At 41.2% G+C, this 19,082-nt stretch overlaps 1 protein-coding gene across 4 annotated transcripts in view; it reads right to left on the bottom strand.

Moving 5' to 3' along the window:
- Positions 1-19,082, bottom strand: part of KLF3 (Kruppel like factor 3) — a 34,611-nt gene that overhangs the window by 13,338 nt on the left and 2,191 nt on the right. The window contains exons 1-2 of one of the 4 annotated variants that reach the window (XM_045550520.1): positions 11,548-13,063; positions 6,084-6,179 (exon numbers count right to left, since the gene is read on the bottom strand). In XM_045550520.1, the coding sequence (XP_045406476.1) occupies positions 6,084-6,179; positions 11,548-11,568 (117 nt within the window). In that variant the 5' untranslated portion in view covers positions 11,569-13,063. Of the gene's footprint in view, positions 1-6,083; positions 6,180-6,264; positions 6,685-8,308; positions 9,111-11,547; positions 13,064-19,082 lie in introns of those variants that run through there. The other 3 variants (XM_045550522.1, XM_045550523.1, XM_045550521.1) reach the window with 3 other exon arrangements.

Genomic DNA, 19,082 nt, shown 5'->3' with positions numbered 1-19,082 from the left:
TTTTTGTAGAAGCATGTTTAATTTTTAAAAAATTAAACTCAACATAAGCCATTTTCTATATTCATAGGCATTTTAGGGGAACAAATTTTTAGTGGTAACATGCCACGCTTACTTGCAGAAAATTATTTGTACCTGAGTGTTTTACTGTGACAGTGATAAGTAACACGCTGTGTCTCTCTTCCAGCTCTAAAAACCTACGCATTTATGACTGGGACGCACTAGCAACTCGGGATACAACCAGCACTACTGATTTCTGAGCTTCCCTGGCTCCTCCAGTGCCCACCACTGTGCGTGTAGACAACTGTGGGGTAGCAGTGGTTCTGACTGGATTACTACTGAGGTCAGACCCTTTCCTCTCTGGGCCCAGACTGGGAGAATCTATCGGGTTATGCATCAGAATCACCTGTGCTATTTTTAAAATTCCAGGTGCCTGGTGCTGCTCCTCCAGGCCTCCTGAGCAGCGGGAGTGCCAGGGCACAGGGCCCCAGGCAGTCACACTTTTTATTACGTAACTTCATCTGGTTTTGATGTCAGTTTCTCATTGTTAAGATTACATGTTTTGTTTTCTTCTGTCCTTGCTTTCTCCAGATTGTTATGATCTGTGTAAGCTCCTAGAACAGGGATTCCCGCAGCGTGGTGTACACCGCTCTGGCAGTACACACGTGGGGCACGGAAAGAACATACACTACTTCAAAATATTTGTGTGTTTATTTGAACGTGCTAAAAATCCCTGATACACATTTTTTTTACAGTAGTGATATAAAGTTCCTCTTTAAAATAAATTTATTATGTTAAAAAAGCAATTCCATAAAAGAAGGCAAGAAAAGTAAACGATCAGAAGTGCAGGTGCTGTGAGGACACAGCGAGCTTGTTAGGTGGCACTTCGGACCCCCTTCCAGGAGGCTGCAAGGTGCTGAGATAACCTATGTCATGAGCTGAACATAATGCCTGACAACCGAGTTGTCCTAGGAGCCCCTTCGTAGTCAAGAGATGCTCACTGTTGTGGGCTTTGCTGCTCAACCAGGATTTCTCAAACGTTACTGTGCACGTGCATTCATCTGGGGCTCTTGTTAAAATGCAGACTTTGAATTACTGGAGAGTGGCCCAAAGGGCTACAGACCACCTATTTGAATAGCAAGACTCTAAATGAGAGATATAAAATAAATATGCTAAAGTTCAACTTAAAGGGAGGAAAAAGAATTTTCACTACTAATACTGCTTAAAAACAAGGACATGAAGGATATAAAGCCAGGAAATACAAAGTATATATAAAAACAGCTTTGATTTATGTATCAAGGATCAAATGAAGACCATTTCTATCTTTTTTCAGAGCCAGGCACACATAGTGTAACATAAGGTGCAATGTGCAAAACATACAGCAACATTAATATTAAATATTAAGTTGATTTAAATTTAAATATTAAAATAGGCACTATTAAAAGCAGCACAAGGTTCATTAACAAAGAATATTATAAATTATATACAATGAGAGTTTTAGGAAATAATCAAATAAAAGGGGGAGAAAGATTTCTCCTAGTTCTAAAGTCTAGCATGCTTTCTATAATTCTCTAAAGGGCAAAAAACAAAACTTCAGGAGATGGGAGGCAGCATTATTTCTACTCAACTAAAATGTAGCTTCTTCCTTATTTTCAGCCTTATTCTTCCAAGACCTCCCTATGACCTAGATTTTAATGCCAATAGTTTTTGGCAGCTAAATGGGGAGCAAAATGAGGACACACTTTTATTGCTGTCATGGCTGGATTTTTCTATCCATGGGGTGAGTGTAAGGAAAGCAGGAATTTAGAACCTAAGTGATTTGCAAATTTAATAATATTCTCAGGTTTCTCAAGCCATTAAGAAAGAGAAAGTGACACAGAAATATTAGTTTGCTGATAGTTTGCTCTCAAAGGAATGCCGCTATCCCCTATATTGGGGAATGCATTTATTGTAAGGTTCAAGGCTAAAGGTAGGGAGACACATTTTAGATATAGACACCTAACTCTGAGTACATAATAAACTATTTCTAGTCCACCTGTCTCACAAAAGGATAAAGAAATGTGTTCCTTCAAACCAGCTCACTGGCAAATTTAATAGCTGTGTTTACCAGAACCTTCTATAAGACAGATTTACTTTATCTGGGTGGAGCACATGAGCTATGGCAACAGCGTGCAATAATCTGGTTCTCCACAGTGTAAGGACCGACACAGGGTTTGATCAGGGCATGTGCCTTGGGTGGGTACACTCTGGAAACAGTCACACCCGCTCTGTTCCAGATCATTCCTAGCTTCTAATGAAGCAGTGCAAGTAAGCAAAGCTGTACCCACCTGAAACCAAAACCAAAGGCAAGTGGTGATGATGCAGAAAACGTGCCTCTCACCACGGATGGACATCCAATGGCCTCCGTGCATACTGCGACCTCAGGACACCTGCATCCTAGAACGCAGCAGCACGAAGGCCAGACACACCAGGGGGCTGCCCCTTCCTCCCCGCCCCCACTAGGGATGGTAATGAGTTTACTTTTCAAAATGATCTGCTATTAAGAAAAAGTTCCTTCCTTCTGTTGTAACATGCATTCCAACGTTCACACCTCTACACAGTGTGCATTCACTGGCTGACTGCCGCTGTGCTCTCACTGACACGTGAGACACGGGCCTCGCACAGGTGCTCGGTAAATACTTGATGAATGCACAAAGTGAATTAACACACTCTTGCAGCATGAGGGCTGAGGATAATACCAATTCTTTTGAATCTCAAAAAAAAAAAAAAGACTGTAATTGTGATGGAGAAAAAGACACAGGGTTTGGAAAATTTCCCAAAGCTCTAAATAAACTTTTTATGCTAAAGTGAGAGTTACAAGAGTTTCTTATTTTATTAGAAATACTTCGGTTGAGTTTTCCATTACAAGACATATTATTAAGTGGATGGTGTGACTGAAGGACACATGGATGAAGTTTCTACTTCACTATTCACCAATATGAAAAAAGTACACGTCCATGACAGGGCAAGTCAAAGGAATCTTCATCCAAGGGTGGGGTTCCAAGAGCAGAAAGGCATGGTGCATTTATAAACACACACTCTGGAAACAGCGGATAGCATGCTCCTCTATGCAAACCAAAGTTTCTACCAAGCTCAGAAAAGTCAAGAAAAGTTTCTGTTTGAATGGAGCAAACTACTGATTCTTCTCTATCTGTAAGGAGCCTGTTAAATGACAATTTTCATTAAAAACAGAAAAAAAAAAAAAGGAACAAACTTTGTTCCAAAATAATCTTTTAATAGGAATAAAAAAATCAAGACTATTTACTATTTAAAAAATTTTGTGGGTTTTTCTTTTTACAATTCTTTTTTACTCCTTGAATTAAATCCTTTAATTTTCAACCTTTTTGGAAATAGTCAAAACAACTTCTTTACATGTGCATTTTATATACATGTTCATTTTTGACAAAATTTTAAAAAAAGAAGGCTCAGAGAGGTGATGGTGATTTTGCCAACACTGTGTGGAGAGTGAGTAGCAGAGATTCAAGGCACAGACCTGGGGAGGGTCTTTTCTGCTCCCCACTCTTGCAAATTTTAACAAAGTGCAAGTTTAGCAGAGAATGGTATGAAGGGCTTGTATTTTGGTAAGAGAGAAATGGCACATCCTCACTTTCTCTAAGCTATAACTAAATACCAAACAAACATTGTTTTTGCTGTGCTATCCTTTTAAAAGTGGGTCAGTTACTGTAAAATATTTTTATTCATTTGTAGAATTAAATTTTTTTTCAAATGCCCTATGATGCCTTAATGTTTACAACATTGACTTGAATAGCCAAAGACTTTGACTTTCAGATCAAAGACTGAATTAAAAATAAAAATGATGGGCACGGTGGCTTGAGTCTATAATCCCAGCTACTCAGGAGACTGAGTTGGCAGGATCACTTGAAGCCAGGAGTTTGAGACCACCTGGCAACATAGACAGACCCCATCTCCACCAAAAATAATAATAAAAAGGAATAATAAATTAGGTTCAACACACTTTGTCTATGAAGGTAGGAAAGATGAAATTTGAAGATGAAGAGTGGAAACAAAAGCTTTTTATTTAATGTTTTTAAGTAAAATAATTATAATACCAGGCCGGGCGCGGTGGCTCACGCCTGTAATCCTAGCACTCTGGGAGGCCGAGGCGGGTGGATCGCTCGAGGTCAGGAGTTCGAGACCAGCCTGAGCAAGAGCGAGACCCCGTCTCTACTAAACATAGAAACAAATTAGCTGGCCAACTAAAATATATATAGAAAAAATTAGCCGGGCATGGTGGCGCATGCCTGTAGTCCCAGCTACTCGGGAGGCTGAGGCAGTAGGATCGCTTAAGCCCAGGAGTTTGAGGTTGCTGTGAGCTAGGCTGACGCCACGGCACTCACTCTAGCCAGGGCAACAAAGTGACACTCTGTCTCAAAAAAAAAAAAAATTATAATACCCTATTCTTCAAATATTTCTGTTAACTGAGGTTTCACACATTAAGATTTTAAAAAACCTTCACTGTATGGACCAACGCTAACTTTTGGTGAAACTAATTGAATTCTGTAAGTGTCAGCTGAAGTTGAAAACTAGTGCATGGAGAAAAAGATCATTAATGGCAAAAAATGCTTCTACATATTTTAACTTCATGTACCAATACAAGTTACAACATTACAAGTTTAACAGTTATTTCCAATTCATTTTATTTCCCATTTCTTCAGTTAAGTGCATTTCCTTGCACTTAATTATATCATTCCAACTTAGCAATGTGGATCTTCATTTTAGCTTTAAATAAGGCTCTCAAGCCATATTTTCATGCTTGACTGGAAGCATTGGAAGTACACTGAATAGTAAAATGCATCACTGATGGTTCTGAATCATTTATAAAATCAATCATATTCTCCAGTATTAAAAACTTATTCATATTCCAAGGATAAATTAATGGGGAAATTGTGTACCTTCATTTTCCTCCAACATGATCATGCAACAGTTGGAGGGTGTACATGAATACGATGACAGCACTGAGTAACAGTAAAAGTAAATTTATTTTTTTGATTAACAAAATTCTGAATGCTCAGTTATTATCATATTCAGACGCTTGGTTATCCAGTTATCATGCTGGAATGTAAATGTTATTTCCTTATAGCCTGTCTGACTTAACTTTTCATTACAGATACTGGTGGACACTTCACTGGCTTAGTAATATCCATGGCAACTCAGTTCCAAGGGCCTCGGAGTGACCCCCGAGTCTTGTCTGAACATTTTTGGCAGGAACCTCCACAGGCAATGCATAAGGATGATCTAATTTTGCAAGCGTGTCATTACCAACCTTCAGATACACAACTCAGGCCAACTTTTTCCCATTGTGAATATTTTCCAAGCCCGTGGAAGAAAAGAGCAAGGCAGAGGGGGAGCCCTGCCTTGTTATTCAATATTCAACAGAGCAGATCCCCTCAAGTCTCACCACTCCCTGCTCTGAAGTCAGACGCTTCCTTTGTCACCATGTCTCACCTCCATGGCACTCCTGTGGTACCTATATAAACACCTGGAGAAGTATCTAGTGGCGTGGCTCACAAGAGGGGCTAGCTTAGCACTAAAGTGTTGAAAAGGACAGTGACTATAATTCCCACCTGGCCACAGACTCTTCCAAGCGAACGAGCTTCCACCCTCACCGCAAGTCCTTTCTCGTGCTGGCTTTGCCTCAGTCCTCCCTCGCAGAGCCACAGCTCCACATGCCTACTGTCAACGGTTTTTAAGCAAATCATTTTATTCTTAATATATTTTTACACATAGAAGGGCTGCAGAGTTTTTGTAAACTGACTTCTGTCACGACTGGATTCTGGTCTGAGTTCTGTGCTGATGGTACCTTGAGGATGTGGGCACAAGACTTAAGGAAGTGCGGATCCCACTCATTGAAGGCACACAGTTGGTAGGAGAGTATTTATCTCACTTACTACTAGGGGCTTTGAGAAAAGATTTGCCTATGAAATGCCTGCCAAGTGATGAGTAACTTTAAGGAGTAACACGATACACAATAATGTTACCATCCCTTAGAAGAAACAAGGAAAGGTATTCAATCTTGGAAAACTTACCACTGAGACAGGGTCCATGGCCTCTTGCTTGACAGGGACTGGGTCAAACATGAGCATTCTTTCAGTTAAACCTTCTAGGGTGCTCTGGTGTTGGGCCTAGAAAACAGAACAAGGTCAACATTTCAATCTCAAGGTTCCTTTAAATACAAACTGGCAAAAATAAAATATAATACTCTTCCACCTTCCTTCTCTGACCCGTTCTCCACTCAGTCCCTGGAATGGCTGGAATTTGCTTCCTTTACCTATGAAAGAGGCCATTTTATATAATTAAAACCAGACCCCATGGTCATAACCAGATGAGAGCCAACTGGCATTTCTAACTCAAAAACATAAACCCTGACATTTCTGGAACAGTATGTACAGCCCCTTCTCAGCACCAAAGCTTGCTTAGGATTGCTGTGTAACTCACCAGAAGTTCACATTACATAAGATTGTTAAACACCTTTCCTTTCCCCCAGGTTCATTACAAAAAAATCAGGGGAAAAAAGACAAGCAAAAAGAAAACCTGGAAGCAAACATCATTAAAATCTTTATGGTAACAAACCCTCTCTTTTATTTTTTGAGATGGGGGTCTCACTATATCACCCAGGCTGGTCTTGAATTCCTGGGCTCAAGTGATCCTCCTGCCTCAGCCTCCTGAATAGCTGGGGTACAGGTGTGAGCCACCACTCAGGGCTCCTCTTTTTAAATGGGACCATAATTTACACACTATTTAGTACCTTTCATTTCACTTAACAATTATTGTGAAAATGCTTCTTTTTCAGTAAGTATGGTTCCATACCATCAAATTAACTGTGCCATACAGTGTGAACAGATCAGTTAATTTATCCTTTTTTATTGGCACTTAGGTTCCTTCTAAATTTTCCATTACAAGCAGCAACGAGCCTCTTTATACTTACATCTTCCTGTACATCCTTCAGCTATTTTTAGGATAAATTTTATGAAGGAGAATTCTTGGGTAAGAAGTGCATATATTTTCCAAAGCATCTGATGTATTATCCAACAAAGATGCTCTATTATTTTCATTAATAAAATAGAAGCCATTTTCCAAAATTTCAACAACTTAAAAAAAATAAAAACTTTGCCAATTTGTTAGTCTCAAAATGGCAAATTATTTTTATTTTATTTTAAGTTGATCTGATTATTGAAGTTCATTTTTTTTTCATCTTTATTGACCATTTAGACTTCTTTTGAGAAATGCCTACTCAAGTCTTGAGGCTTCCCCCAGTCCCCGGGCCATTTCTTATTGTTTTCTAAGCACTTTTCACATATGGAGAAAATCAGCTTGTTTTCATTCCAATTTCTCCTAATTAGGAAATTGGCCTAATGTAAAGGAAATGTCCACCTTGATCCTGTCCTGTGCTTCTCTTCTATTTTTCTCTGCTTGTTATCTCTCTGTTTTCTTCTGTGTTCTATACTAGCCTACTTCTAACTCTAAATTACAATCAAGCCAACTATTACACTTCCTCACAGGACAAAATATTCAGTTTCCTCAATGTTCAACTGCATTTCACAAGGTTACAGAATCACTGTCCAGCTGCTAGATTGATTGTCAGAAACCTATTTCAGGCACTTACTATCCAAAGTTGGTTTTAGTGTTTAGCACTTTGATTAGAGGTAAGACCTTTATAGATCACCTTGGTTTGGGGGGCAAAGTGAAAAATTTCTAGATTGAGTTCTACACGAAGAAGTTGCAGAGGTCTGGGTTCTGGGTTAATTTCTGTGTTTCAGTGTTAAAACCCCTTGCCCCCACCTCCACAATAGGAATCCTATAGTTTATTGAGTCTATGCTATATGGATTATGCTAGGATATCTTCTCATACAATTGTGGACGTAGTATTGTGTAGTTCTCATACTTCATTGCTTCATTGAAGCCTCTTCTACATCTCCTGCCAACACATGAATTTCATCAATAACTCATCAGGCCAACCTCAAAATTCTATTTTCCTTCATCACAGGACATACTATAATTTATAAACACAATTCGATACTAGGCTGCTCAACTGAATGGTGCTGCCTCCCTTTTATGTACCCCAGGAAGAACAAACCCCACAAGCCAGTGAAAAATAGATGATTTCATAATGAAGGATGAAAACGCTTTTGTGTCTTAGGATCTATTAACCAGTTCCCAGCCTAGCGGCTGTATGGATGGACATGATTCTAAGAATTATTGTCCAGTGCCCCACAGTGGACCATAAATAAAAGATGTGAAATCTCTTGCTTACATCAGTGAGGTCAGATAATTTAGCAGCCCCGATTCATGGCTGGCTATCCGGCTACAGTCCCCCTCACCAAGCCTTCTGAATTGAATTCACTCTTCCAGATTCATCTGCTACACTAGTCAGGATCTTGATGCAAATCCTAAAAACAAAAGCACTCACGTTCTCAGGTGTATAAGGCAAGAGCCGTGGTCTTAAGACTCAAGCAGACTGCCACCTAGCCCAGCCATGGGACAAGTTTTTTCACATGTAAAATGTAGACCCCCACCCTCCCTTACCTACTTCTCAAGGTTTAAGGTCTATCAAATAAGATTAAAAAACAACACCCAACCCCCCACATGCCTTTTTGCCCTCTAAATTATTTATGTCAACAAATATGCACATAATTTTGGGATACACACAACACTAAATTTGTTGGTTTCTACTTCTGGAGCCGTGTCTGGTATTTGCCTTTTTGCTAACATACCTAGCCTTAGAGGTCAATCCCCTCACCCTTAAATAAAACTCAGACTAAATTTAGTTTCAGAGTTAATAGTTGCCTACAGCCTGTATGAGGTCTCACAGGCCTTGTCACTTCATAACTGCACTACTGCAACAGCTGTCACGTGAGGCTGGCGTGGTCGCCACACCTTGCCTTAGCTTGCACTCTTTACTAATTGTGTCATAGAATAAATTAAGATGATGGGCTCTTGAGTTCCTTTCAGTTTAAATTCTAGCATTTAGCTCCTATAGCTTTCAATGACTTTGTCCAATGCCTACAGCAATGACTACTGAATCCATTTAGAAATGAATTACACATTAGCCTGCAATAACTTTTATCATTTTAAGACATTATTTAAATCATTATTGTTCTTAAGTTTTTGTTTTATCCAAATTTCAGGAAACTGGAATTTCACAAGCCTTGTAATCCTAAGAGAAACATAAAGTCTAGTATAAAACACTGATCCTAACGAAACACGATTCATTTTTGTTAAAAAATAATTACAAAGGTATGTTTATTTGTACCTCAAAGTAATTCAAATGTTGATGAAGGACTATTTCTCATTAATAAATGAAGAAGCATAGGATTAGGATACATCATTTTGCATCTCCTATCTAAATAATGCATCACTGGAGAGTAAAAAAAGTCTGTGCAAAATGCAAATATCATGATGAATAGAATCAAACTCACTGACCATTTACATGTCTAACAGCACTTTGTTCTTATTTCAGTAACTTCTGAAATGACTTTTAAATGATTATGCTTTTGGCGATAGGCATACAATATGAAAGGGAGAACATGCAAAGAAAATGCCTGGAATGATACATCCTAACTGTTAACAAGAGCTTCCTGGGAGTGGTGGAGAGTGAGGGTGGGGCACAGCTTTATACACACCTGTGTGCTAACTTTTAAGTTTATTAATTCTGTAATTAAAAACTCAATAAAAACAAGTGAAAGAAGTAAGCTACAAAGGAACCAAATTTAAGAAAATCAAACACATGAATATAAACCAGGCTTTTATTTGCAAAAAGTTTCTGTACTTTGTACCCGTATCTCTGAAGAGACCACTTTTGTCATTGGTATTGACTTTGTTTGTGGGTTCTGGTCTCGCATCAGAAGTGAGGGACTGTAATGTCTTCAAAGTGCCTTCTGTGTAACTGAGAAGTAACCTAAGCGCTGGAAGAATTAGGGTCCCTAAACTTGGTGGTCTCTGTTACCCTTGGGCAGTTCAGTGCTCCTGGGATATTACCATCATTTTAAAAGAATGCTAAATAAACCACAAACGCTTAGGAAATCTATTACTCGACACCGGCAGCAATCTTAAATAGCACCAGTAGGTGGCACACTGCAACAGAGATTAGAGACCAGGCCCCTGGCAGTCAATCCCAGCGTGCCAACCGCAGCGTCTTTAAACCTAGCGTTTTAACCAAGCTCAGGAATTCTATTAACCATTTTATGTGGGGTATCCCAGAGATGAGGCCCCAAATGTGGTTCTATATTTTTCTCACAACTATTTCCCAATAATAAACACATTATATTTAACTAGCTTAGCAGCAATACATTCTAAGGCAAACTAAGCAATCCCAGGATAACAAAACTGCATTTAGAAAAGAAAAAAAAGGGCAAAACTGTTTTTTAAAAAATTCTAAGTTATCGAGGTGCTTAAAAGCAAAAATATGTAGGAACATCTCCATTGCCAAAATAATCTTTCCCAATGTGTTATTTTGCTGAAAAGGGCCAATAAAGCAGAATTGTTGCCAAAAAGGAAGAAATGGATTTCCCTTCATACTTCTTCCATTTACATTTCTGACTTTTCAGATGTCAAAAAAGGGGTCAAATAATGCAAAACTATGATTATGTATTTAAAACCTTGGAGAATCAGCAACACAGCCCTGCCTGCAGTCCCTGACAGTTGCTGTGTGACACAGTCGCTGTGTGACGGAGGGTACACATGGGCCTCCACGCTTAGAAATCCACATGGTCCTTACCGCAAGAGGAGGCTGGGGGAGTTCCCAAACCTCTTCTGAGAGTGGCTTGTCTTGAAGCTGGAGTGTGTTTTATTACAGAAACAACCTTACAGATGACGGCCTGCCCCTTCCTCAGAGCGGGGGGGAGGCAGCGAGGGTGCGAGTATGAGCGTGAGCCAGAGCAAGGTTTCTTCTCAGCTTCCTGGGGATACAGCAAGACTTGCCCCTGACATTCTCCCTTCTCATCTCCTGTTTTATTCCCCTTTCCACGTCCTTATTTCTTTCCTCAGATCCTCAAGGGGTCCCTACATTATCTTCCCCCACCCCAGTCTGAACGGAAGGCTCCAAATTACCTGCCTCCCTCCAAGCGAACCTTGGTCTCCTGGCTGACCTCAGCAAGGTACAGGGTTTGTGGAAAACAGCACGACTCAACCAGCACACCATTGGTTAAGTGCCCCTTTTAAACTCCTCCAACTGTCTGGATTTTTAAAAGAGGAAACATGCCACATCCCCCACCCTTTACTCCCCAAAAGAACTTCAGGGAAAAAAAGAAAAAAAAAGTTGTGTGTGCATATGTGTGTAATTCTCAGCCATAAAGAGAGCCAGGCAGGCGAGCAACATCCCTGCAGTCAAACTTCCTTTCCAGAGAAACTTTTCTGTCTTCATTGCTTTGCCCAAACTCTTTAAAATCTCCCGATGGCAGCTGCCCGGCCAGAAACACGGGGACAGGCAACAGAAGTCAACAGGCATTTTTAAGCTGGAGGCTCCTTTAAGAAAAGCTGAGTGCTGGCACCTACCTGGAAGTGCGTCCTTTTCATACCACTCCACAATTTTCACCTGCCTCTGTCTTCTATGGCTGCCTTGAAAGGAAAAAAACTCCACGGAGTATCTCTAAATCTTGCCCCTCATGGGTTATTTTGCATGAACGTGTATTGTAAGTGGGAAAGAAGTTAATTATTTCGTTTCAGATGAAATATAATGATCCAGTGAGCAAACAATCCGCCCTCTCTCCTCTCTCTGCTAACAAGCCACCCAATTTTACTTTCCTGCCTCCACCCATCTGCTCCACCCTATGGAGAGCTGCCAAGGCAGTCCAACTTGTCCAAACAGGACATGGCTTCAGATAAGATTCTGCCCACACCCTGTACTTCTGAAAGACCAAGTGAAGCAATTGATTTTGCATGTAAATAAGGACAGGTGCAAAGGTAACAACCAAGCAAAATCCCTACGTGTTTCTCACTGAGGCCCAGCAAAGCAGGGGTGGGGGCTGGCAAAACCCACATTCACTTTTACGTCGAATCTCAAGTTCAAGGCCACTTGGTTGGCAACACCCCACACCCTTCTCAAAGAAATTATAACAAACTCAAATCATTTCCCTACCAGGGTTCCACCTTGTTCTCCTTCTTTATGCTCTCTCACAATTTTGTGTCTTAGTTTTAAGGGCAAGCAACCCAAGATAAATTGAAAAATACCCATAATGTCTAATCCTGCTGTGTACGTATCTCACCAGGCCTCGAATAAGCCCTCACAATTCTCTTCTGTGAAGCGTTACATAATCAAATCCAGAGGGCTGCGTGAGGCCACACGCCTCTCATCTGCCTCTGCCTGCTGCCCTCCCTATCGCTACAGACCCACCCGACTCCACCCTAGGGGCCTCCACCCGTGGGCCCCACCCTGCAGGGAGTGGGAACCTGGGAGGGGCCAACTGGCTCTGGGCAGCAGCCAGTTCCTGGAAATTCCAGCCTGAACAGGGATGGCTGGAACCTTAAAAATAACCAGAAAAAGTCATCAATCGGTAGTAATTCTCTCTGCTCCTGAGGACCCTCCATTAAAGTTCACCCCCAAAGAGCCACTGAACCTTTGGATACAAAACCGTGAGCGAATACTGCTTTCCCTTCAAAAGTAAACAAAAAAGAAACAACCAGAAAAAAGCATTTTGAACCACTATCAACATGGCGCAAACCCAAATCCTCCCCCTCCTTGCTCCTGCCTCTGAACGGCTGGCCCCTCCCAACCTTCCATTTGCTTTATTTTCTGGTCATTCACCCGAGAAACCTAGAGGTCATCTTCAGAGCCTGCCTCATGTCCTCTGCTCTCCATCTGTACTCCTGCCCCAGGGCCAAGCCCACAGCACCTCACACCTTGGTGGCTGCAGCTTCTCCTCACAGGTCTCCCCACCTCCAAGTGCCCTCCTCTCCGGTCCATCCTGACCCCTGCCTCGTGTACTCTTCACAGTCCTTCCCAGCTCACAAGCCCTCCTCCCATGGGACTCCCCGGGGACGCAGAGCGGGGCGCCCATACCCCGCATCCCCCTCCAACCAGCCGCCCATGCTCCAGCAAGTGCCCTTCCTGCCGGCTGCCGCGTCTCCCCCCGCCCCACCCCATGCCTTTGTCCATTTTTGGCCCCAATGCTGACGCTGGGCAACCAGTGTGGAATGCCCCCTCCCCTTCCGGCTTATCTAAATCCTCCTAATTCTTCAAAGACCAGCTCAAGGCCCTCCCCACTCCGTGGGGCCAGCTGATCCCTCCCCGGTAGATCCCAGGCTGCCTCTTACCTAGACACACGCTGGGCCTTTTAGTTTTCCCGGTGGTGCCACCACCAGTAAGGGGAGCACCTGAAGGAGACAGGTGTGCCTCACCCTCTCTCAGAGGGCTCCCTCCCCCCACTCCCCAAAGGAGATCAGGCTTGTCAAGGAATGAATTTTTTTCTGTCAAGTATATAAGAGCACTTAGCCCATAGTAGGAGTTTTACAATCATTTCCCTTTCCCTCTGAATGCACTTGTCTCCCTTATATAGGTAATGGGTGTGAAGGAGGGCCTAACCCTAAAGGACACCCAGTAAACTAAACTTCCTTAAGAAAGTCATTACCCCTAACCTTAACCTTGCCTGTCACGGGTACTCCAGAGACCTTATCAGTATCATCCTCAAACAATTTATTACCCACCCAGCAAGGTCTTCTAAACAAGTCTAGTGTCAAGGTCTGTACTCTCTGTTTGAAAGACTAAAATAGAGAAAGAGAGAGAGAGAGAGGGAAAAGAGGAGGAGGAGGAGGAGGCAACTACGGGGGAAGGTGTGTGTGTATGGGGGAAACACTAGGTTTTTAAAAAAGGACACTTCCTTTGAGCAGGGACAGCAAGGGGCTAAGCGATGTCACAGGCTTCCTGCTGACCACCACCATCTTCATGGTTGGTAATCACCAGGTGTTGTTCTTTACATGGACTGTGTCATTTAATGCCAGTGGGATGGGTACTGCCTTCCTCATTTTACGGATAAGAACACTGAAACAGAGAGGTAAAGTAATCTGCCCAGATCACACAGCTGCTAAATTGTACAGCCAGAATTTGAACCCAAGGTAGACTGACTTCAAGGCTGGTGGCCTTAGCACTCCACTCTACCACCTCCCCAGGCAGAGGACGTTACAGCACAGACAGTAAGAGTGGGATAGTGATTTCTGTGAACAGGTTGGTCCTCGGGGAAGATGGAACACGGACGGCGAGCGTCTACTTAGAGTAGTGGCGATTTCTACTCCTCCCAACTGGCCCATGCTGCCCACCCTCTGTCTTGGCATGCGCGCGTGGACACGAGATCAAAAGACACATTCGGGAGGCCCCAAATTAAGTTATTATTCTTCCCAGCCAATGCACCTGCAATTGTCCATAAAACTACTGAGAAAAATTGGCAGCTTTACCCAAGTAAATACGGAAATCCTTATAATAACTGCACAAGGGTGGAAGGGTCAGGTCCTCATCCCCATTTTAGAAATGAGGAAATGGAGGAACAGAGGTGAAATGACTCGCCCAATTTCACAGAGCTGGTTGGACCTTCCACCAAGAACAGAAATTTGTCTGCCTGCAGACCAGGGCTCTTTCTGTTCTGCTTCAGAGCCTGTGTGCTATGGGAACTCACACTGGGGCCAGTCCCCCAGCAGGGAGGGCGTGGGTGCGCTGTGCCACTCTGGCCCCGTGAAGCAGGGCCATCAAGAGGTTCCAGCAGGCAATTAAGATTTCAAAATGCCTTTTCAGGTTATACCACTGTAGATCCACTCCATCCTGTGGCATAACTCAGAGTAATGATTGCACATAATCTGAGATGAGCTCTAATAAGTAGGTACTCAATAAATACTTGTGAGATGAATAAATAAATGAATGGATGTCAAAGTACACTTCTCACGTGCTAGAATAAATGAAGGATGAAAGGCCCTGGAATAATCGTATACCAGGAGTCCTACATGGAAAATTTATCCAGTGGCCAGTGAAGCCAGCCTGAAACATCATCTTCTAAAATGCAAAGTAAATGTGAAAAGTTTTGGGAGCTGGGGAGAGAAAAACTCCCTTGTTTGGAGAACTAAGTGGAACAGAACTTGATCATACAAATGAAAGTAGTTTTTGAATGCAAAACTATGGAAGGTACCAGGGTTTAAAGTGCAAGAAGAGAAAAAGGAGTGGATTTCAGTGATTAGACTCAAAGAACAGCAGCGGTAGTAGTAGAAAGAAGAGCATATAGGCCAAGGGAGAAAAAACCCACACTCGATTCAAAAGTCGCTCTCCAGGGTAGAATGCATTGACCTCAATATCCACGTGATCTCTTATGTCCAGATTGGGTCAAACCCCACTGATCTGGGCTGAGACTAGCTCTGGGCCATCCTGGCGGGATCCCCAAGCCTCCCAGGATTGGCAGCCATCTTGAGTATAGCAGACTAAGCTGGGCTCTCCTGGGTCCTCCTGCAAGAGGACTGCCTCAGGGAGCACCCCTTCCTGAAAATGAGGGTACGGGGCAGGCCCAGCGGTTAAACTGAATGCACGGGCTGGAGGCAGCTTAACTTGCTCCATTCTAACTCTGGCCCCCCTTAATAATTAGATGGAGAAATGATAATGAATTCAGCCTGCCAACACAATGAAGTGAGTTTCAAAAACCTCTAGGAACCTGTTTTGCTAAAGAAAGAACTTTACGATAAACCCTCTGACCTAGGGATAACAAAACATACAGATAATTTTTTAAATGTTCCATTGAAGATGGCAGCACTTCAGAATCAGCACAGGGCCAGTGGAAAGGATAGTTTTTTGTTTTGGGAGAAATCAGTCCTAGTTCTGGCTCTGAAACTGTTTGTCTACAGCATTGTGCCTCTTTTATTACTACTAAATTTCAAGGAAGGAGAGTTTGAGTTGGGGGAAGAAAAAGCAGGGCTACCCTCTTTAGACAATGCTCTCCCTTATCAGGGCAGACTGCTGTCTGGTTTCCTGTCTCCAGCCCTGGCATGACTGCTTAAGATGAGAAACGGAGTCTAAGAAAGGGACAGGTCAGGCTTGAAAATGAGAACGCTAACAACCATCATAATCCTCTTCCAACTGGTTCGAAGAATATCACATATTAGCAAACCTGATAACAATTGTTTTAAGACTCTAGGGATTTTTTTTTAAGCTAGAACCAATGATAAATGAAGCACTTCAGAAAAAAATCTCATTTCCAGAATAATGTATTTTCTGGTTATTTAAAGGACAAGGCTGCTTATATATATATATATATATATATATATATATTTTTTTTTTTTTAAACAAAACTGGGTGTAAAACCAGTAAGAAATGCTGCCCAAGAAAGCTGTCATTTTATAGCAAAAATGTTGACTGGGAAATTCTAAGAAGGCAAGCATCAAAAGGGAAGATAGCGATACAATGAGACCGAATTAGGAATCATGGTTTATATAGTCAAGAGATAAAACTATTTTTCTCATTTTTTGGTAATTATAGAAACTATACGATAGCATAATGTTCCTCAACTATTTAGCTTAGCATCTAAAAGCTTACACAATTTTTTTTATGCCGGTATATATTAGATCCTAATCATGTCTATTACCCACTTCCCTCTCCCCACAAAAAGGGGAGGGGAGAATTTGCAGAAAGCCAAATAAAGACTCTGTTTACCAAGTCTACTTGGACTGTTAACAAACTTTGGAACTAAAACAAAAAAACCTGCTTCAGTTTGGGTTACTTAAGAATTTAAGTTTAAAGGCCTCTTGTCCTACAAGTCAGCTTAATATTTCAAGTTGCTCTTCCCAGAGGGGAAAGGAAAAATCTTGAGACTTTCCAAAACTCCCATCTTTTCTCAAGAAAAGTTATCAGCAGCCAATTATTTGATTCTAGTACCTTCATATCAATGTTTCACACTTTCCTTTTATATATAAAGAATGAATGTGGTGGAATGTGACATTTAAAACCAAAGTACCATTATTATCAATTTTTAAGAGTTTAGGCCTGATTTGCTGCTTCAGCAACTCTTTGAATTCCATTAGAGACACTGTAGATGATTCCTTTAGATTTTAAAGAAAATCCCCAAGTAAGTTTAGAAAAGAAACTTGACATAAGTTTTCTTTTTCAACCATTTCCTTAAAACTTAGTTTCTTCAAGAAGCAAGAGAAAAATAATTTGTTAAAGTAGGTTTTAACTAGTTAATCCAGAAATTCATTAACTTATAACTGACAAAATACTTAAAAACAGTGGAATTATGAAAAAATTGTTATTGAAAAAAAGGGCAAGAGCATTTTCCTTCTGTTTTCAAAATATAAGATTAAAAATTTCCAAACTATCACTAAATGAATTTGTTATTGCCAGTTCTCCTTTTCTTTGAGCTTTTTATTCTTAAAAACAGTTGGAAAATCAGATCTAGAATACTGTACACTGAAATCTTTGTCCTTAAAAACAAATAATCCTGGGACCTTCCCATTATGTCTTAAGCTTTGCTTCAATTATTTTCCTAAAGATTTTTCCTTCAAAACATAAGCAAGACTTTGAACTCAGCCCAGGCTACCAAGCCTGCTTAAATTCTGCATCCCCAGAAGCTGCCTAGAGTGGTATGTGTTAAACGTGAACGGGGGGTGTGGGGGGGGTGTGTGTGTACATCTTTCAGGTAATGCTAGGTCTTCCAACCTGTAAGGTGTTAATCCTGATCCAAAATTGACAGCTTCAGGGCAAAATGCCTATCTTAAAACAAACACACTATCCACCTCGACACTAGAATTACAAACAAATAAAAACAACCTCTTTTGGATTTCTTTGCCAATATGCACTGAAATTTCTCAAAACCATAATCTGGTAATGAGAAATTTAAAAAAGGTAAAAGCATTTATTCACTATCATAAACGCAGTGGAGCAAAGGGTGTACGTAAAGAGGTTAACTGACTTCTCATTATGACATAACACAGGCATCTTGAGCAATAGCAAGTGTGTAGAGACATGATAACTCCCTGGGTGGGGATACGGAGTTTAGGGGCAGGGACCACGGCCTGGTCTGGGCTACTGATCTACCAGAAAACAGCCTGAAACAGGAAAGAGCACACATATGCCACTTGGAATGTATGACGCAAACCCCAGCCTTGAAACAAAGAACAGGAAACAGCTCTGCTGGCTGTGCTGGAGAGAAAGCACAGAGAAACATTTAGCCGGCCCTCCCTGACCCTATATTCATGAGCAGCTGGAGTTTTTTAAGACAACAACAGGGGGGTGGAGGTGTTTGTTCTATGGGTGTGAATAATAACACCAGCTTTATACAGGGGACCTGCCCTATTTACAAATAGGAACTGCCACATACAGTAAACATCATAAGTGAAATGTGATTTTATCATATTCAAGCAGCGGAGAACTTCCTAATGAACACCAGCCTCCCTCCTGATTCCTTTTGTCCCCTTCTGCCCCATCCCAGTGGCTAGTCCCTAGGTCTGATCAAATTCCAGATTAGGATAATGATTATCGTTTAGCCTCAGTACATGGTGAAGAAAATGAAGATAGAGCACTGCTGCTAAGAATTCAGATTACAATTCGGTTACTCCACACAACTAAAACTGGACCAATTTTTAAGCCTCCTTTAGTCACAGAACTAAATTTCAAGACACAGACTATGGGACATCTAGAGTACCCAGAATGTTCACTGTCTTTTTCAAATGCAGTTACAGGCATTTTGCAGAGCTTCTCATCTGTTCTTCTTTATACATACATCTACAGAATTTCACCTTTTGAGAATGTGGTTCTGTTCCTGACATTTCATTTAATCCAAAATTATTATACAATCTGTAGAGTACCAATTTTTACAAGACATTCTAAAACGTCTATTTTTCCTTTAGGTATTTTTAAAGCAGTAAAGTCCATTCATAGTCCCTTTCCCATTATTTCTCTTTACTTTGTTAGCCAGGACTGTTTAACTCAGGTTTACATTATCACAGATTGAAGAATATAGACATTACTACAGGTAAAAAAAAAAAAAAAAAAAAAGAAAAAAGAAAAAAAGAAAAAAAGGCATCATTGTGCTCATAGCAACAAGACGACTGACTGGGTTTTAATTTAG

This window comes from Lemur catta, chromosome 4, assembly GCF_020740605.2.
Source record: "Lemur catta isolate mLemCat1 chromosome 4, mLemCat1.pri, whole genome shotgun sequence".
Classification (NCBI taxonomy): domain Eukaryota; kingdom Metazoa; phylum Chordata; class Mammalia; order Primates; family Lemuridae; genus Lemur; species Lemur catta.
The sequence above is the reverse complement of the archived record's forward strand: the minus strand, read 5'-3'. Positions and strand labels throughout refer to the sequence as shown.